At 35.9% G+C, this 21,780-nt stretch overlaps 1 protein-coding gene across 21 annotated transcripts in view; it reads right to left on the bottom strand.

Moving 5' to 3' along the window:
* Positions 1–21,780, bottom strand: part of EIF4G3 (eukaryotic translation initiation factor 4 gamma 3) — a 338,664-nt gene that overhangs the window by 60,684 nt on the left and 256,200 nt on the right. For 16 of the 21 annotated variants that reach the window (XM_064589800.1, XM_064589806.1, XM_064589801.1 and 13 more), the window contains 6 exons: positions 19,100–19,346; positions 15,411–15,544; positions 13,715–13,834; positions 13,218–13,328; positions 7,318–7,488; positions 1,239–1,436 (listed from right to left, as the gene is read on the bottom strand). In XM_064589800.1, coding sequence (XP_064445870.1) covers positions 1,239–1,436; positions 7,318–7,488; positions 13,218–13,328; positions 13,715–13,834; positions 15,411–15,544; positions 19,100–19,346 — 981 coding nt within the window. Of the gene's footprint in view, positions 1–1,197; positions 1,437–7,317; positions 7,489–13,217; positions 13,329–13,714; positions 13,835–15,410; positions 15,545–19,099; positions 19,347–21,780 lie in introns of all 21 variants that reach the window. The other 5 variants (XM_064589803.1, XM_064589805.1, XM_064589808.1 and 2 more) reach the window with 3 other exon arrangements.

Genomic DNA, 21,780 nt, shown 5'->3' with positions numbered 1-21,780 from the left:
AAGTTACAAAGTTTAAAACAGTTCATTATAGTTTATTATAAAGTTTATTATTGTAAGTTAGCAGCTTGCAGAGTAGGAACTTAAGTTTAAATTTTAAAGTTAAAATGTAAAGCCAGAACGGTGCGACGCCAAGCCCACATCTGTGACTGTTGTGCTACGTGCGCTGCCGCAGACATGAACTTTCCCTGCTCTATACTTGTTCCCACCACCCAGCCCCTCTCAGGCCCAACCTGAACTCCACCTGCTTCACAGAAGCAGTTTGTCATTCTACCAATAACACAGTCATTTCTTTTTTGTTCTACTTGGTTTTTAGGTCTAGAACATCCATTCAAACATCAACATATCGCAATTCACAGAATATGCTCTAAGTGATCATTTTCATGTTAAATGCTGTTTTTTTTTTTCAGTATGAAGTTTAAATTCCTTATAGACGAAAGAAATAACTTTTCCAGGTCACAACAGACTTACCTATCTTTGACACAGGAATTCAAAATATTGGGAGAATGACAGAATTCTGCATTTTCGTAACAAGGCAAATGACAATGAATGGTGATAATTAAGAAGAAACCCAAATGTTAAAGGACACACGTTTCTGACACAAGTACCTGGGTAACAGTAACAGGCAGAGAAAACACAGATGGTATATGGTAGTGTTCTAACTGCAGAAAATAGAGAACAATGAACACTAACCAGAAGCTCTTTGGTCTCCCATTGTCTTGCCCTAGATTTGACAGGCTGTAGAGATTAAATGGCTGTGGACAATGTAAAGAGAAAGAAATCTAATAGTTCCTTAGAGATGAAATGATCACTTTGGAACCTTTTATGACCATAACTATGCTATCATTTTCACCAAGGCTCAAATTAGAACCAATATATTTTCAGTTTAAATTAAATGTGAATGTAAGCATTCACTTTATTTCTATAAGAAGACACAACAGGAGAGGTAGGTTGCTCATGCCAATTATTTCATATTACTAATTTAAAACTTATTCAGTATTGCTCACAATGGGTGGACCATAGCAGGCCTATTTCAGGCTATTTCCATATCCCCTCCAGAGGTGAGGATACATTTTAATGAAGCAAGATTCTTTTTATACATTGAGAATAGTATATTAAAAAGTGCTAAAAATATATTCTCCCCTTTATGTTGCCCCAATAACACTTCTGGGAAGAATGTGTAGTGAGGGGAGAATATACCTCTTGGAGATTTCTGGTTTTACTCCTTCCTCTCTTCTTACCGTTACTAGACACCGACACATGTTTGCATAAGCCACAGAGAAACTGGGCTCATCGATAGCCTTCTCAAAGACCAGGTCAATGACTCCTTTCAGCCGCTCCTCTGTGTCAACAGTAAGTCCTGACACTTGCTTCATCAGTTGGTTGAACATCTGTGGTGTCAGTTTATTTAAGATACTTCGAACTTTTCTAAAAAGTTCCTAGAAGGGCCACAAAAAAGAAAAGAGTGTTACAGTAACTTGGACAGGATGATTCTTTCTGTAAGGATTAATATTTTTTTATAAGTTCAACTTCCCAAATTAACAAGGATTATGAACTCTTCACAGAAATAATTAAGTCCATCTATTTCAACAAACATCAAACAATTATACCACTTCTTTTCCGTAACTGATGAGAATTCTAGGAACTAAGTATAGTCACTGGCAGGAGTATCCTCTGGTACATTTCTCAGGGCAATTTGACAATGTGTATTAAAAGCTTTAAAACTGTGATGTATCCTTAAAGCAAAACAAAACAAAAACAAAAAAACCCAAAAAAACTATGATTATCTTTTGAAACAACTATTATACTTTTAGAAATTTATTCACATTTAAGGATAGGTACAAAAGGTTTTGGTCACAATGACTTCCATCAGTACCCCCTTTATAGCAAACAACTTAAGTGTCCTAAAATAGAAAACCTGTCTAAATTATGATATAATATAAATTATGGTATAGAATACTAGGCAGGAGTATTTTAAACTCTCATCAAATTAAAAATAGAAGAGAACTTCCGCAACTAGAAAAGAAAAGCATCTATAACTCTACTTAATGGTCAAAGAATGACTGCTTTCCCTCTAAGAATAGGAATAAGGCAAGAATGTCTATTCTCACCATCCTATTCAAAGTCATACTTGAGGTCCTAGTCAGTGCAAAAAAGCAGAGAAAAAGAACTACAACCTGTACAGATTGTAAAGGAAGAAATAAAACTCTCTATTCATTAATGATATGATTATGTAGAAAATCATAAGGAATCTACAAAAAGAGATGCTAGAACTAATAAACGAATCTAGCAACGTTGCAGAATATAAGTCAACATACAAATATCAATTTTATTTCTATATATTAGCAATGAACAACGAGAAATACATATTTTAAAAGTACTGTTTACAATAACACCAAAAACCATGAAATAGTTAAGAATCTAACAAAATATCCATAGGAGCTGTATGATAAAAACCCTAAATCACTGATGAAAGAAATCAAGGACGACCTAAATAAAGAGGTCTATGTCATGTACATGTATTAGAAGATTCATTATTGTTAAGTTGTCAATTTTCTCTAAACTGATCTATAGATTTAAAACAATAACAATAAAAATCCTAGTAGGGTTTTGGAGCTTTCTGATAGAAATCAAGATGCTGATTCAACAATTTATGTGAAAAGACAAGGGAAAAAAAAAGCCAGAATAGCCTAAATGATTTTGAGAAATAACAAAGTTGGAGGGCTCATACAACCTGATTTCAATATTTACTATACAAAGACAGTGTGGTATTGGCCAGGGGACTGACACATATATCACTGGGATGTAAGTCTAGAACTAGACGCACACATGTATGATGAACTAATTTTCAACAAAGGTGCAAAGAAAACTGAATGGGAAAAGGATAATTTTTTTTTTTTTAAGATTTTATTTATTTGCGAGAGAGCAGAGCAAAAGAGAGAGAGCATGAGCTGGAGGGAGGGGGAGAAGGAGAAGCAGGCTCCCCGCTGAGCAGGGAGCCTGACTTGGGACTCGATCCCAGGCCCCTCGGATCATAACCTGAGCAGAAGGCAGACGCTTAATGACTGAGCCACCCAGGCACCTGAGAAAAAGGATAATCCTTCCAACAAATGGTGCTGGACAACTGGATATACATAAGAAAGAAAAAAAAAAATCTTGATCCATATCTTGCATGAAATACAAAAATTAATTAAAACTGGATCACAGACATATATGTAAAACCTAAAACTATAAACTTCTAGAAGAAAGGAGAAAAATTTTATATTCTTGGGTTATGCAAAGATTTTTTAGATATCACAGCAAAAGTATAACTTATAAATGCAGAAGTTGATAAATTCAACATGATCAAAGTAAAAACTTCATTTCTGCAAAAGACACTATTTAGAGAATGAAGACAAACGACAGACTGGAAGAAAATTTTTGCAAAGCACACATTTGATGAAAGATTTGTATCCAGAATATAGACAGAACTCTGAAAATAAATGATAAGAAAACCACCAGCCAATAAAACAGGGCAAAAGAACAGAAATTTTACCAAAGAAGATGTAAGAATGGCAATTAAGCACAAGAAAAGATGTGTTTATTCAATATATTATTCATTTCGAAATGCAAATTAAAACAATGCGATGCTACCACACATCCATTAGAATGGTTCACATTTATAAAGCACAAAATAACAAGTGCCAGCGAAGAAGTGGAGTAACTGAGAGTCTCAAGCCTTGCCAATGGAAATGCAAAATCATCCAATAACCACCTTGGAAAATAGTTTGGCATTTTCTGATAAAGTCAAACCTATATTTACCAGATAATTCATGGACATCACAGCTACAATTTTATCCAAAAGAGACAAAAGCTTATGTTCACACAAATCCTATACATAAATGATTACAGCACTTTTATTCCAATTGCCAAAACCTGAAAACTGTTTCCCCTGTGAATGGATAAACAGTCTGTGGTATATCCATAACAACGGAATACTAATAGGTAATAAAAAAATAACTAATCATACATATAATGACTACAGATGCATCTCAAATGTAATATGCTAAGTGAAAGAAGCTATATTCAAAATGATTCCATTTATTTGATATTTTGGAAAAACCAGTGCTATTGGGACAAACAGATTACTGACTGCTAGAGGTGGGCATTTAGGGAGAAGATGGGCATAAAAAGTAACACAAGGAAATTCCTGGGGTCTGATAAAAACATAGCATATCTTGATTGTGGTGGTATGTATTCATCAGTTGTGTAATTATACACCAAAAATAAAGCTTACTAAATGTAAATTACGCCTCAGTAAAATACCAAGTTGTAAAAATCCATGAAACAATGACATAACTGTAAAGGCCTATAAAATGTTTTATTTGATCCCTATAAAAAAAACTGGTATCTGAATATAAGGATTTTTAGAATATGTGCCAATATGTTAACAGTTTTCTTTAGAAGGAGACAGTAAATAAATCTATTTAAATCTTTAAAAATTATATAGTCAGGTTTTTCAGCAATAAGTCAGCATTGCTTTTATAAAAAAAACTGAGTTTCTTAGGGGCGGGAAAATCACCAAACTTCTCTCAATTGCCTCTACCAACTGAGAATATTGATGAGGTCTAAAACAACCTGTGCTTTATATCAAGGAAAAAAAACAACCTTGGGGCGACTGGGTGGCTCAGTCAATAAGCAGGCAGCTCTTGGTTTTGGCTCAGGTCATGATCTCAGGGTCTTGGGATCGAGTCCCAAATTATATCTACATAAAGTGTTTGTTTTTTTTTTTAAAGATTTTACTTATTTAGAATAACATTTGGTTTTTTTTTTAAAGATTTTTATTTATTTGTCAGAGAGAGAGAGTACAAGTAGGGGGAATAGCAGGCAGTGAGAAGCAGGCTCCCTGCTGAGCAAGGAGCCCGATACGGGACTTGATCCCAGGACCCCGGGATCATGACTTGAGCTGAAGGCAGATGCTTTCACCCAGGCGTCCCTAGAATAATGGAGCTCCATGTTGGGTTCTACACTCAGCAGGGAGTCTGCTTGAGTTTCTCTCTCTCTCCCTCTGCCCCCATCCCTGCCCCCACATTCTCTCTCTCCTTCTCTAGTGTAAAATAAATCTTTAGAAAGAAGGAAAGAGAAAGAAAGGGAGCGAGGTAGAGAGGAAGGAAGGAAAAAACCCACAACCTTCAAATACCTCAAATATTTCAGATGATAATCTAAGCTTAAAAAAAAACTAGGATAAAAAAAGTAATTTATTGAGGCACCGGGTGGCTCAGTCAGTTAAGTGACTGCCTTCAGCTCAGGTCATGATCTGAAAGAGTTTTTTTGGAAGTGAAGGCAACAATAAAACCACTATTTGACAAAAAAGTCAAGAAACAGAATTAGCAGGAGCACCAAGTCAACATGATGTATACCAATGCAAAAGAGAAGAATGAAAACACCAAAAAAGAGAAGGAATGGAGCAAAAATGCCCATACTTAGAAGAAAAGTATCAGTAACAAGAGGATTGTACTCACCCTGAAAAAGAAGCCTATTAATTCTCTACTGGATTTGCTTTATCTTTTCACTAAAGAAAACTTAGCCTTAGCCAATTAATGAATGATACCACAACACAATAAAATTATGTTTCTGAAATAAAACTTACTACGCAATAATAGGAAGAACTCTGTTATAAAGTAAACAGAGGCAGATTACAAACTGCAACAAATGGACTATTCCACAATACTGTGGGTAACTTAATTTCTCAAAGCTTCAGTTTTCTCATATGTAACAGAAGGAAAATGTCTATTCCCTCCTTCATAGGTGCTGCAAGAATCTAATGAAATGAGGCACAAATGCCTTAACTACTAAAACAAGACCTCTTCATCTTCAGTGATAAAGATTCAGCAGGAATTATACCTATCTTTGCAAGCCATTTAGGCACCTTATCAATCAGCACTTCTCAGAGGGATCGAAGGGAGAGATGCAGAAGGTTTTTGTAAAAAAAGGTTGAGAGACATTGAAAAGAAATTCAGGAAAGATTAGGTACTTGAATTCAGTGACTCTGGAGAAGGATGTAGTTAGGGACAAATATCTGGGGAAATCACTAAAAAATTGAACAAACAGCCAATTAAGGTTTGACAGCATGGCTTTGTGATGAGTAAGTTCATCATGTATAAGGCACATATTTGACCCAGGAACATCATCATACTGAGTACCTGGGCTCCAGGAACCATGCCAACCGCTTTATATTACTTGAATTCGATCTTCACAATAGCCCTATGAGGTAGGTAATATTAGTATCTTCATTTTACAGTTGAGATTAAGAACTTGCCTAATAGAACTTGCCTGTCTCCAGAGTTGAAGCTTTTGACTACTGGATTAAACTATTCACAATGAGAGGAAAGATATTTAAGGAACGAGACACTGACAAGTCAGCATATGATCTGTGATGCCTAACTCTGATACAGGTGCAAAATTTAAGAGGAGACTCTAGTCTTGATGCCTAGAAGCGAAAAATCCAAAAAAGATAGTAGAGGTAACCCAAGTATAGGAAGTGGCATTGTGTGTACAGCAAATGATGAATGAAGACTACATAATTTGACACAAAAAAATAATTTTGTTTGGGTTAAAGGAATTCATTCAATTTACCCTAAGGAATTCTGCAGGCAGGTATGCATAGAAAGATGCAAAGAATTCAATTTTATTCCAAAAGACTCCAAAACAAGATTGATTTCTAAATTCTAACTTATTAGAAATGAAGGCCTGGCAAGGAGACATAAAAGCAATATGCTAACTAGACTAGCATAGGATACTGATTGAGAATCTAAAAACACATTTTTAAGAAAAGCAAGCATTGATCTAAGCCTAAATGATCAAAGCCTATGACATATAAACCCTCTAGATATATAGTATTTGTTTTGAAAACCAAATAAAATAGCAGGTTGTCTGGCACCCATTATGCTAAAGATTTTAGAATAATGCTTTTTTTTTTTTTAAAGATTTTACTTATTTAGAATAACGTTTGTTTGTTTTTTTAAAGATTTTATTTATTTGTCAGAGAGAGAGAGTACAAGTAGGGGGAATAGCAGGCAGAGTGAGAAGCAGGCTCCCTGCTGAGCAAGGAGCCCGATACGGGACTTGATCCCAGAACCCCGGGATCATGACCTGAGCTGAAGGCAGATGCTTTCACCCAGGCGCCCCTAGAATAATGCTTTTAAAAAGCAAAAAAATTACAAAAATCTTCAACTAAAATCTCTAGGTATACTAATAGGACAAAATAACAAGTTAAAGCAAATTAAAACAACAGCATTATAATTCCAAAAAAACAATGTTAGAATGTGCTTCTGTTCTCACCTGTGTTTTAATGTTTTCAGGATCCTCAGCTTGGCTGTCTCGTTTTTGGCTGGGCTTCCAGGCATTCTCTGCCTTTTTCAGGTGCACATCTTCCTTCACAGAGACTGTGATGATCTTCCTGGGCTCTCTTCTCTGGCCAGGTTGAGATCTTCGTGGTCCAACGTTCAACAACTAGGACAAGAATATTCTTTATTATATCTACAAAGTGTACTTAAGATTTACTGCCTCTGCTGTGCCTGCCACTCAAGCCAAGGCTGATGATCACACTAAACACTTCTTAGATGCAAAGATGGATATTAAGCACTCAATTTATACTTTTTTTTTTTAAGATTTTATTTATTTGAGAGAGAGAGAATGAGAGACAGAGAGCATGAGAGGGAGGAGGGTCAGAGGGAGAAGCAGACTCCCCGCCGAGCAGGGAGCCCGATGCGGGACTCGATCCTGGGACTCCAGGATCATGACCTGAGCCGAAGGCAGTCGCTCAACCAACTGAGCCACCCAGGCACCCTTAAGCACTCAATTTAGATGTGATCTTTTTGGGGGGAGAAGGTGAGAGGACAACCTTAGAATACCATCAGTGTAACGTTCTCCACCACTATAGTTTTTAATCCTAAAGTTCTAAATTAGATAAAGTGATGGAAGATTTTGTTTGATACCGCTGTTGTTCCTAACAAAAAAGAGTACCCCCAACCTGAAGTTTTATTTTTTACTAGTTGTGTGACTTTGGGCTGCTCACTTGAATAATTATACATATTCAAGGGCATCAACCATCACAGTTATAAAGCTGCTTCAAAAACTAGGTTTCTATTCTGCCAGTGTGAAGTGCAAATACAATTTTATCACAAAAATTCTTCATAGCATAGACATCCAGCCTTAGCACAGATTTCAATGGATCCCTGTAAATTTCCTGGGCCAGAAATACTAAAATAAGTCTTTCTTAAATCATTAAATCAGATTTAGCTAAATTGTTCCCTGAAAAAAATTTCTTCTCTTTTTCAGTTCTTAGCTCCTGCTAGAGTCCCACTATACGCACTCTGTTAAAAACACTTGCTGGCATGTCCTAACGGTCATCAAATTAAGAACAATTACTGCAAGAGATAATGAAGTAAAAGTTGCATTCTGTGTATTAAAATATCCCTAATAGTTGCTATCTTAAATGCTAGGAAATAACTTTTCAAGATTAAACATGTTGGGTTGATAGTAAGTTCTGCTCCTTCCAGATCTGTTACATTTTTGTGATATGCCATTTCTTTCCTTTTCTTTTTTTCTTTAAGTAGGCTGCACAGCATGGAGCCTAAGCAGGGCTTGAACTCACGACCCTGAGGTCAAGACCTGAGCTGCAATCAAGAGTCGGACGCTTAACTGACCGAGCCACCCAGAAGCCCCTGTTATACCATTTTCTAAATGCTGAGTTAAATAATGTAATTAAACTTGAAGAAGGAAGAAAAAAACTTCACACAAGACACACAGATCAGAATCATACCTCACTTAGTGCCCCAATATTGCCCTTTTGAATTTATATGAAGCTTCAGAGAAGGAAGTAGAAACTTAAATTTCATGCTAAATTTAGATAAGAAAACAGGTTCTAAGAGATACATGGTCTGAGGCCAAAACTAATAAGATTGAGAGCCTTTAAATAACACTCATTCTCAGAATTATACTTCACCATCTGCCCTAATCAGTAATAGCAGTATTACCAAGGATCAAAATATAGAATTCCTGGGCAATACACATCAATCTTGTCAAATATATCCAGCTAAGTACTCAGCATAAATGATACAATCTCAGAGTATTTGGTACACATTAAAAAGCCCAAAGTACCACACATAGTTTCACTAAAAAAGAACTGAAGAAGATCACACTGGAAAAGTACCAACAGAGAGCAGTTGCTAAACTGGACAGTACTACTATAAAAACATTTATTTATAACTGAAACTTTGATATAATAGCCCAGACAAAACCATTCTGATAAGAGAATACAATACACCAAATATTGTCTGATTTTTATAATTCAGGTTATATTCTAGTGTAAACTAGAATGGATTACTAGTGTGGGTTAAAATCTTTTTCAATGCTTGGGTAAGTTCAAATAAACAATTATATCACAGGACATTTAAACTAATCCATGCATTTGCACATAAAAATTTGTATAGAACAAAGATTAGTGAGTGTAATGAAAGGTAATTATGTCAAAAGCAGGTAAGAGCCGCAGTTATCGTAATTTGGGGGTATAATTTTAATCATGTTTGAATGAAGTATGAAATTTCCATTTCCAAAAAGTACTTACTGGAAATATCAATGAATATGCAGTGAAATTCGAATATAGAAAGTAAATATGACTTATGCCAAATCTCTACCAGCTCCAAGACAAATACGTATGGATTTTAAATGAACTACATAAAGATATGAGAAATATTACTAAATAGGTAACAACGTTTCAAAGGAAAGTAAGTTTTGAAAAGATAGCATAAGCTGTTAGTCCCAGATAAAAAGTTGGTATTATAACCTATGTGCAAGCTCCCAAGACAACCTTGAAAATTATTATTTGGTTCACTGGATATAACTAAGAAAGATACTGTTCACAAATATTTAACCAAGAATACTGAGTCTTCAACAGATCTATAATACTTACAAATGATTAACACAATTAATAAATTAATCTCTAATGTACTAATGCTTATACTCTGAAAATGAAATCACTGTGTGGAACATCAATGCCTGAGAAGACTATGGTACAGCAGAAAAAAGAGGCAGATTAGAAGACAAAAGGACTGTGGACTTTGAGTTCAATTCTGCTACTTATGAGCAAAGTTACTGTGAACAAGTCTCTGAACTTTGTTGAACTTAGGCTTTCTCATACATTAAATGCCAGTCCTACCTACAAAAGTTACTATGAGGATCAGGGATATAAGGCATATAAAAGGACCTTAAAAACTAGGTGAGTTATCATCAATACCAAAGAAGAAAAAGAACTTTTTAAAAAGTGTTATCTATATTGATAAAATTAACCTCGAACATTTCATGTCCTTTGTGTGTGTGTGCATGTGGAAAGTTTAATACAAACTGTCATATTTAGAGCATCCTTCAAAAGATGCACCATATATAATGAATGATTTATTTACTAAACACACATAAAATTAAAGAGTATGGAGTGTATATATATAAAAATGAGCCTGGTCTCCTTGCTTAAAGGACAGACGATCCTGATTGGAAGAGGAACTTCCTGGCTGGCAGAGGAATTTTAAGGTATAACGTGCTCAGGGCCCAAAAATGTGACAACTCAAATGAAACATCAAAATTTGGCACTGATTGGGGCTCCTGGGTGGCTCAGATGGTTAAGCATCTGCCTTTGGCTCAGGCCATGATCCCAGGGCCCTGGGACTGAGCCCCGAATCGGGCTCCGTGCTCGGCAGGGAGTCTGCTTCTCCCCCCTGCTTGTGCTCTCTTGCTCACTCTGTCAAATAAATGAATAAAATCTTAAAAAAAAAAAAAAAATTGGCATTGATTAACTAGTGAGCTGCATTTTTTCCCCCAGGTGAACTGAGTTTTAAATTTTTTTTTACCCACTCTCGTATATTTTTCTTAAATGTATTAAATAAAAATCATACCCATCTCTGTTCATCTGTTCATCTGAGTTCAGTATACATTGGTCTTATCTCATTCATAGACTATAACCTTAAACTCCTCTGCTTACCTGAATAACCAAAGGAAACAGGACCAATATTCATCCTACCAAGTTTTAAAGAGAGGTAAGCCAAGTGTTCCTTTAAGGAGAAAGGGAAGGATGATATAAGCTCAGGAAACCTCTTTGCTCCTAGAATTTTTATAATAGCTCAGCTAACCTCAAAGCTAACTGAAATAAATATGAATGGTAAATTACTAGTCTAGGTCCACTGTCTCTCTCTCAATACATGTCTTTTGGGGCACTTTCTGTGATGTTTGCCCAGATTACTATTAAAATTAACATCACACTTGCTGAGTAATTTGACTTTTAAAAAAGTAGAAGATACTGCCTGAGTGCTTCCAACAGATCTATACGTTACTACCCATCACAAGACCTTTATGTTTGAAAATGTTATGTAACTGCATATAACATGTTAAAACAATTGCTACCCATTCAACATATTTTTTAACAAGTCTTTTGCAGGTAAGTTTATACAGGAGTCATAGTTACTGAAGCCACACCAAGAAGCTAAGTCTAGCAGATCTTAGTATCTTTGGATGGTAATCATTTATAAGCCAACTGGGAGGCTGGGAAAAATGATTAGAGGTATGGAACCAAAAACGATGAAGCGTAGGACTGCTGCTTTTTCCAAACAGCATTATTAACTGTTCCTTTATATGTTACATAGCTATATCCTACGAAATTCCCATCTGAATCCACAACAATATACCAAGGTAAGCAGGCCAAATTAAGTGGAGCATGTTAGCTATGGGAGATGCTGGAAGAATAATTACTTGCATTAGGCTCAACATATCAGTATTACTCTGACGGATCACAATTTTACTTAAAAATTAGCTTGTGGCACATGACAGATCTATTTAAAGAAAGTGAAATAACTAAAGCTGACTTTTTGGGAGACATTACAAATTCCTGATAATGGCTCATTTCCAATCACATTACTTTGTACCAAATAACTCATTTACTTATGTAAGCAGATAGATTAGTGGGCAAACATACATTGCGGTAAATTTAAAATTCATTTTCTAATTTCAATATTTTGAAAGAGACATAGCTTATTCTCAATCCACAGCACTTCCTTTTTGCTATACCTAATTATTAAACAATAGCAAGCTGGTGCTGAAAAGTGGCAGTATACACTGAAAGAGGAGACGCAGCAAATCATACCTTCTGTTGAGTGACATATGAACAAAGAGCAATATGATAATGACAGATGCTGTTAACCAGAGACTAATCAAAATGGCATCAACATTATTTCTAGTGTTTGGCAAAACAAAGATATAAATCAAAACCGAAACAAAACCAAAAATAAATGCTAACAGAATACAATGCTTTACACCACCAAAAAGGTAGAGATAATGCTGAAAAATAAGGTATCAAATGGTTTCTAGAAAACTGCTTTCTAAAGACTTTCTGGTGAGGTAATTAAAACTTGAGAAAAATTTTAATTTAGTATTTACAGAAAATAAAGGTTAAATTTCCAACCTGTGTGAGAAAAGAATATCACACACAGAGATATCCTTAAGATGGTAATGCTCAATAAATAATATGCTTCAAATTAAGAAGATTTTTCTGTGGGTTTTACAAAGCCTTCAACACATTGTTGGCACTGAAGTATTTTTAATAAGTGTTTGGCTGCAGGCAAACAAATAATTCAAATATCTACAAAGTGACATTTGTTTCCTGATGGGTACAGTCTTATTTCAAAGCAGGTTTCAAAAGTTGCCATTCCAGAAATAAAACGGTGATGGGAAAATAAAAAGTGACACCTTAAATAAAAATATTTTTACAAACATAAAATAAAGTAGTCTTAATAGGGTGATCTGCAAATGTACATCAAACTCCAAGCTCCTCCAGAACTTTAAATTAAGTGCTCTCTATACCATTCTAGTTTGGGAAAAACAGGTTTTCACATCACTGGCAACTTTCCCCCATGCTTTCTGCAAGTCTACAAAGCATGGAGTAGGCACAGCCTGCCGCATCTTGCACAGCGCAGTGCCCCAGCATAACTCCACTGGTGATGTCACTTCTCCCACTGAAGAGCCTGCCACTGGGGGTGTAAATGCAACCTGCAGTTTACCAATACTGCACTCTTTTGTACATGTCATTTGTTCATATATTGACTTCACAACCTATAGTAAGTGAGAAAAACAAAACAGAAAATATGAGAACACCAGAGACCATTGTTTAAAAAAAAAAAAAAAAGGATTCAGCGCACCCCTAGAGGCAAGCTCTTCAGGGGTGGGTGCGACATCGCCAGTGGAGTGCAAGCTGGGGCTTTGCTTTGTTCCAGAATTGGCAATCCATGCCTGCTCTGCACTTTGCAAATCTGTAGAAACAAAGACAAAGAGATGACCATTAGCTGACTGTCATCAGAGATCTCAACTATATCAGGACACCTCAAAACAGGAATCCTATTTAAGGTTGGCTCTACTTTAACCCATTTGCAGTTCATGTCAGTTGAAAAAAAAATGAAAAAAAAAAAAAAAAATCAAGACCAAATTAATGCAGACCAGCTTCTCTCAAGTAAAAATGACTCAGTGTATTCTTTATTTGCTTTAATATCAGTATGGAAAAAAAGACAGTCTTCACCTCTTCTACTTCTTCTTGGTTAAAGGAATCAATGAAAAAAAGCCGCTCTCTTGCCGTTAGACAAGATGTCATGAAGTCTATGACAGTTTCTAACTAATTGGGTTGTAGGGAACTTGCACTTACAGGTACACCTCTTCCACCAGGGGTTTGCCTTCCAAAATCTGCAAAGGCTGGAGTAAAGTCTGGTCCTCGAGGCAAAATCCGAGGATCCAGAGTTCGCATTGGCAATTTGGGTTGGTTGATCTGCATGAAGAAGCAAAGGAAAGCTTAACACAAGTTTCAAAACATTCAGTACCAAAAAAGTAAAAACTCAGACTGAAAAGTTATGTCAGCTAAAATGATGAGCACTGGCTTTCTGAGGCAGAGAAGTCCAATGTAAATCATGGTAGTTTCTCTGGACTTAAGCCAGAAATAATTTTCTGATGCCCTGGGACTCATTAGGCCTAAAATTTCCGAGGAGAGGCTAGACACAATCAGTAGACTGGCTCAATAGATACTCAAGGACCAGCAGAATGGCACAAGAAAAGCTATGAGATCCTATGACCTACGGACAAATTTGGGGATTTTTTCTAGGATATTCACCAGGACATCAGAGCACTTGCTTTGAAAAATCCTGCTATCACATATGTCGATTTCGTTGCTGTTGTTTTATGGTTAGCAAAGCAAATATTCTGAGTGAACAGGAAGTCTCTAAAGGAGATATTTTTCATGTGTGATCAGTTTAAAATCTCACTCAATTTGCCTTGTTAGTTGGAGGTATCTGGCTTTGTACAGGCATGTATTGTGACTGTATATGAAACAAAGTGAAGTAGCTCAGGGAGAAATCAACTAAAAATTGGTTTGAAGTCGGAAACCAATAAGGTAGGCAGACAAGAAAGAATATTTTCTAGAGGCTAATCTGATTCAGTGTATGTAAAACCTACCCTCTAAAGTAGTCTCAAATCAGCATTGCCATATTAGTACCTAAGAGAGAAGACTTAGATACCAAGAGAAGTAAGAAACCCTAGTGCTATAAAAGAGGAAAATAATACACATAGGGTCTGAATAAGGAGCTGCTGGAAATCTCAAAAAGAGGTAGATCTCATTCTGAAAGATAGTTACCCTCTACACTTCAGTAAGGATTAATATTTTCTCTTCAAAACAAAAATATTTTAAGCTTGGTCATCATCACTGGTTCATCACTGATATACATAAAATTGGGCAGATACACATCTGACTCTACTCTTTTTAATTTAATAAAGACAAAATAAACACTGTACTAATTTCCTGTATGCACCATTAAGATCAGATGTAAAGAGAATAGGTGCCTATTTATTTGCCAAAACTGAAAAGTAATCACTCTAAGTACATATTAGGGAAATTCTGAAATACATTATTTGAATTATATATTATTTGATTACCACTTAAGTTTGATTTGCCAAATACACTCTTAGGCATCTGACCTGTCCTCAATGTCTTTCTATTCCATACTGAAATTTTAGAACAGTGAATAAAGAGCTCCATATCACTTTAGCCATATTGACCCAGCAGACACACATTTTTCACCACATCACTAGGCAATAGCAATAATAAGCAGGCAATTAATGAATTTTAACTTGTTACCACTCAAATATGGGCCAAACCCAAAGTTACAGTAATCTACAATAAACCCCAAACCCAAGAATATGTAGGAAAACTCTAATACTTAAACATATATTTTAATTCAAACACATTTAGTCTAACAATTGCTAAAAATTGCTTATACTTCGCATATCTGTACTGATAATTGAAACCAGCACCCTATAGAAAGATAGAGCTTTCTCTTGAGTATACAGCTTACTTTGTCAAGAACCACATCACTGATGGGAGGCAGGCCCTCTGGTTTCTGTATACAGGCTGGCATGAACTGGCAGTCCAGCAAAAACTCCCTGTCATATTGCTTCTTGCCTTCAGTATCAGCAGGCTTCCAGGAATCTAGAAAAAGGGATGTAGACAGACAAGTCTCTATAGGGTCATTATATGGATAACCGGGTAAGAGTACAAACTAGATTCCGATATTTATTTTACCCTGTCATAGACTAAAACACAAAGCAAACACTGAGCTACTGTCAGAAAATGTCATGTAAAAATTTTAAACTGTCTTATGTTCTGTTATCCCTTCTGAATACCTTTGGATAGTAATCTGAAATTGCTACAGAAACCACTTAATATATACATTAAGCAGCCTTTGGCCAGAAACATGTAATAATACTCATTAAATAAACTACTAAGCCTTTAAATACCTCAGAAATAAGAATCTGTAATACTCTTTGGTTTCATGTAAAAGAAGGATACTTCGGTTGTTCACCTGGAAATGTTATTTTGGAGGGGGGAAAAAAGGCAAAAGGACACAAAACAAATACAAATAATTTCTGTAAGATTCTGAAAGGCTAAGCAGCTATATATAATTTCCCCCCTGACTATGGTTTTTATTTTTAAAGTATAGCTGACTCAAAATATTGTATTAGTTTCAGGTATACAAGATAGTGACTTGACAATTATATACTTTACGAAAGGCTCACTCACCATGGTAAGTGTAGTTAACCATCTGTCACCATATAAAGTTATTACAGTTTTATTGACTATATTCCCTATGCTGCACTTTTTATCCCTATAACTTACTTATTTTGTAACTGAAAGTCTGACCCTCTTAATCTGTTTACCTTTTCTGCCCACCCCCATCTACCTATCCTCTGGCAATCACAGACTGTTCTCTGTATTTATCAGTCTGTTTCTGTTTTTCTGTTTGTTTGTTTTTTAGGTTCCACTATTAGTGAAATCATACGGTATTGGTCTTTTTCTGTCTGACTTATTTCACTAAGCATAATACCCTCTAGATACATCCACACTGCTGCAAATGGCCATATTTCATTCTTTTTATGGTTGAGTAATACTCCACTTTGTGTGTGTACACCATGCATGCACAGACACATGTATATACACATATCTTCATTATCCTTTCATCTGTCAGTGGACACTTAGGTTGCTTACATATCTTGGCTATTGTAAATAATGCTGCAATAAACACAGGGGTGCATATATCTTTTCGAATTTCTGCTTTTGTTTTCGTTGGGTAAATACCCAAAAGTAGAATTACTGGGTCATATGGTGTCTCTTATTTTTAATTGTTTGAGGAACCCCCATGCTGTTTTCCACAGTAGTGGCACTATTTTTATTCCCACCAACAGTAATATTTTTAATATTAATTTTAAATTAGTTTTTTGCCAGAGCACTCACTTTGCTACTATGACTATTGTTATAGCTATCATTTCTCACAATCCTAATCTCATTATATAAAGTTAGAAAATTTCTTGAAATTTTTGTTGGATAAGAAAAGCATGTCACAGTATTTTTCTTTTAATTAACAAAACTCTCATCAAAATCAGGCCCCCAGATCACTTCATGATAGTACTCTGGGTCCTTTTTAATATTAGTGATTCTTAATATGTAGGTGATAGACTCATGATGGTCTGTGAGAACACTGCAGATATTTTCAACTAAATCCTTATTATCTTACTATATTCATTAAAAGGCAGGCAGTTTATTGGGATCTAAATTTTAAATTGTCGGGAAGCCTAGGAGGCTCAGTCAGTTAAGCATCTGCCTTCAGCTCAGGTCATGATCCCAGAGTCCTGGGATTGAGCCACGCATCAGGCTCCCCACTGAGCGGGGAGCCTATTTCTCCCTCTCTCTCTGCCTGCCACTCTGCCTACTTGTGCTCTATCATTCTGTGAACTAAATAAATAAAATCTCTAAAAATAAATAAATTTTAAATTGCTTTTTTTCCAATTACTGTGAGGGTATATTAATTACAGTTTAACTAAACTATATTCAATAGTTTATATATTTATATATTATAATATTATAAATTTATAAATTATAAAAATAATAAATATTATATATTTATATATTATATTTATATATTTATATATTACAGTTTAACTAAACTATATTCAATATAGTTGGGGCTTATGGTTGGGTACTTTTTCCTTGCCAAACTAATAACTGATAGGGGGCACCTGGGTGGCTCAGTCAGTAGAGCATGGGACTCAGAGTCATGCGTTTGAGCCTCATGCTGGGCATAAAGCTTACTCAAAAAACAAACAAAACACACACACACTGACACAGTCCGACAAATGACAATAGTGTCTCAATCTCCTAAAGGACTGGTGGTAGCCACAAGTGCTTCATGATATGACACAAGCCTAGATCTTTAGAAGTAATTTTAGTATACTGAGTCCTAAAATTTAAAAAAAAATGTCACTATAGCATACCCCTTCAATTTCATAAAGCCCACTGGCAGCAGTTTACTGGTAGTAAAAAGATCATTTTATTAAGGTGGTATCAATCAGTGACTTTCAAACATTTCTTACTACAACTCACAATAAGAAATATAATGACCATATGACTCAGAACAAATACAAATTTAAATAAAAGAAATAAAAGTTTCTTAAAACAATATTTACCCTTGCTCCTGTAACGCACTGACAATTTTTTATTCTCCATTTTTAAAAATGTTGGTTGTACGTCACTAATTTTTGTCTAAGATTATTGTTGATGTCTGATACTCTACTTTCAAACCCAATCTGACACAGAAGTCACTCAGATTTGGCAAACTAAGAAAAACGTTGTATCCACCCCAAATTTTCGACCAAATGAACCATCTTTCCCCACATGTCCATGCCAAATCACTCCAAAAATCTCAAAGTTAAACATGGTTTACATAGGATTGGGATAGACTTTAATGGACTTGACGGTGCCTAAAGATGAAAGAGCCTCTGGGGCTTATCATGTATTTCACAGGACACTTCTCATACTCCATGTGCTTAATAAGCTAGTCACACTGCTTCTGATGATTGTAGTTCAGTTCTACAGAGTGATTTCTGTCAACAAATTTCTGCTGTGAAATTAGGGAGTTACAACCAACATTTAAAATTTTTTTTTTCTTTTTTCTTTTCTTCCCTTTAGGTAGGCTCCATGCCCAACGTGGGGCTTGAACTCACGACCCTGAGATCAAGAGTCACATGCTCTACCGACTGAGACAGCCAGGCACCCCATAACCCAACATTTTTAAAAGAAGAGAACAGAGTAAAAAATGTCAGTGTATTACATGTAGTAAGGGTAAATGATTAAGGCTTGTGAAATGATGAGCACAAAGGAGCACTGAAACAGCCCTTTCAATTAAACTAAATAAAAGTAAATTCCTCTTGTAGAATTCCACCAGCCTAGTACTGACTGATATCCTCTGCCAGCTGCTCTGCCAGTAAAAGCAGAATACTAGCATCAGATATCACTTCCGCCCACAGAGAACTCCCAGGATTTGCTAGTCCCTAACTTATGCCTGTTAATCTATTCTGTAAATATTACACTGTGATGAGCCTCTTATCTTCCATCCAATATTTCTCTACAAGGAGCCAACATTGCTGTAAGATTATAACAGAGAGAAGGTGAGAAGGAAAGACATGCACAGGAAGGCAGGGATACACTTACCTGGTTTGAATGGGAATGTCACCCCTTCACCAGAACTATCAGTGGAGCCTGAATTAGCATCTATTCCTTCACCCTCAGAAATACTTTCAGCACCATTACGTACAGGCTCAGCTTCTTCTCCATTTTCCTCTACAGTTTTTACTTTTTTTAGGTCAGAGGGGTCTCTTCCAGGATGAAACCCTTGGCTCATTTTATCCTGTTCAGATTCAAGTACTTTGTCATCTGAAAGCTCCTCTTCAGCTTTCGGCTAAAGCATAAGTGAACACAGAGGTTACACGATTTTTACCATGTAAATATGCATGTAAACCTACACCTATCCCCTCAAAAGGCACAGGAAAACATGTCACTCAAAAAAAGGATGTCTGTGTTCAGCATATGGTACAATGTTAAGTTTATTTAAAACACTTTTCTCATTTCATCTCTTGGCATAGAGAAGACAAATCACATGGCTACTGAAATGCTTTAACATGACTAATGAAATCTAAATGTACCAAAGGTTCGAATGGAAAGAACTGTTAATCCTTGCACTTGTTGGACATGAAAGAGTCCTAGTCAGAAATCTAAATCAAGCACTCCTACCCTTGCCACTAAGGCTCAGCAAATATATAAAAAGAAACATTAGAAGGTATTTTTTTGTATTCCTGTTGCTGCTAAATGGAGAGTTTGATGAATAAAGTATCTAGGTCCTGCAAAGTTGATCATCTCTCATTTTACAAGGAGGCCACTTGTTAATTAAAATCTACTTTGTTTATTGGTTCTTAGAAGTCTCTGTGGTTGTAACCTTATTCAAATTATATATAGAAAAGTGCTTGGTATATATTCCTCTATGGAGGGAGAAATCTGGGTTCTGGTGCATCTTATTTTTATTTTTTAAAGGTTTATTTTTATTTATTTTTGAGAGAGAGAGAGCACACAAGTGGCAGGGGCAGAGGTAGAGAATCTCAAGCAGACTCCATGCTGAGCACGAAGCCTGATGCGGGGCTGGATCTTAAGACCCTGAGATCACAACCTGAGCCAAAATCAAGAGAGGGATGCTTAACCGACTGGGTCACCAAGGTGCTGCTGATGCACCCTATTTTTAAAAAGCAAAATAGAATTGAAGTTATTCACCAGATGATTTTTGACCACAATAGTTTCATATCTATCAAACAAAAATTAATTTCTTAGGGCGCCTGGGTGGCTCAGTTGGTTGAGCATCTGACTCTTGGTTTTGGCTCAGATCATGATCTCAGGGTCGTGGGATGAAGCCCCGCAACAGGCTTCTTGCTCAGCGCAGAGTCTGCTTGGGATTCTCTTCTCTCTATCCCTCTGCCCCTACCCTGCATGCACCCTCTCTAAATAATTAAATAAAATCTTTAAAAAAATTTCTTGAGGACCATATATGAACCATCAAAATTCCTTGAGGCACTTCTCCATGAACTTTATGTCTTCCTTTACCATGAAGGGTAAGCACTCTAAAAAAATAAGTCTTTGGAAGAAGCACTCAGAGGAAACAGACATTCTAACTGAAAAATTCATGCTAGGAGAGCAAAATATAGAGGCTCTGTTGAACTCATTCAACAGAGGATTGTATATAAGAACGTCATATACACAGTGGTTACCCCAATTGATTCATAAAATTGTTTTCTCAAAAAATTAAAGAGTTACAAATCCTACTTTCTTACATAAGTAAAATATTGTAACAGGTATACTACTAGTAAATTTTCTTCCAACGTACATCAGATCATGGGGAAAAGACAACATTTTTAAATGTCAACAGAAATAGATGGTTTTTAGGACTTGCTTCCATAATGAAAACAAAAAGTTCATGCAAACACAAACTTGAAAATACACACACACACACACACACACACCCTCTGTGTGCACATGTGCTTTCTCTACTCGCCCAACAGGAAAACACAGTATAGAAACCATCAAAAGAAAGACAAGACATAAAAATTTCAAGAAAATAAAGGCTGAAATCATTTCTTTTTAAAACATGGCGCAGAGTGAGCATCTTTTAAAGTTTGAGAAAAAACAGATCCCCCAAGTTTGAATTACGAATCAACAACCTTACTTTTTCTTTTTCTACATTCTATTGTAGTCTAACTTATAATGACCTTGCAATGACACCTTCTAATTAAGTATAGATCATCAAGATCTTTAATAATTTGGCATGAGAGGGGCGCCTGGGTGGCTCCGTTGTTAAGCGTCTGCCTTCAGCTCGGGTCATGATCCCAGGGTCCTAGGATCAAGCCCTGGATTGGGCTCCCTGCTTGGCGGGGAGCCTGCTTCTCCCTCTCCCACTCCCCCTGCTTGTGTTCCCTCTCTTGCTGTCTCTCTGTCAAAAAATAAATAAAACCTTAAAAAAAAAAAAAATTGGCATGACAGTCTGTCGATGGTACTTAAACTTATTAAAGAGCAGTATAACTACATTATACAATTATAGGGAGTTCTTTTTTCAGAGCTTATAAAATAAAGTGTTATTTTAGAGAAAAAATGTATCAGGCCCTCTTCTCTGTACCTAAAATCAGCAAAAGAAAATCTACTGGATATAACTAGAGAATGTATTACCTGGAAAGTTAATTTCTAACTGGAAAAAGAAGTATAAAGAAACTTGGTTCCATAAGCAACAAACCATAATTTAGAGAACACAAAATCATTGAGGTGCCTGAGGAACACTGTTAGAAGGATATTTTTCA

This window comes from Mirounga angustirostris, unplaced genomic scaffold, assembly GCF_029215605.1.
Source record: "Mirounga angustirostris isolate CCGP_5_RB_7025 unplaced genomic scaffold, mMirAng1.0.hap1 SCAF_4, whole genome shotgun sequence".
Classification (NCBI taxonomy): domain Eukaryota; kingdom Metazoa; phylum Chordata; class Mammalia; order Carnivora; family Phocidae; genus Mirounga; species Mirounga angustirostris.
The sequence above is the reverse complement of the archived record's forward strand: the minus strand, read 5'-3'. Positions and strand labels throughout refer to the sequence as shown.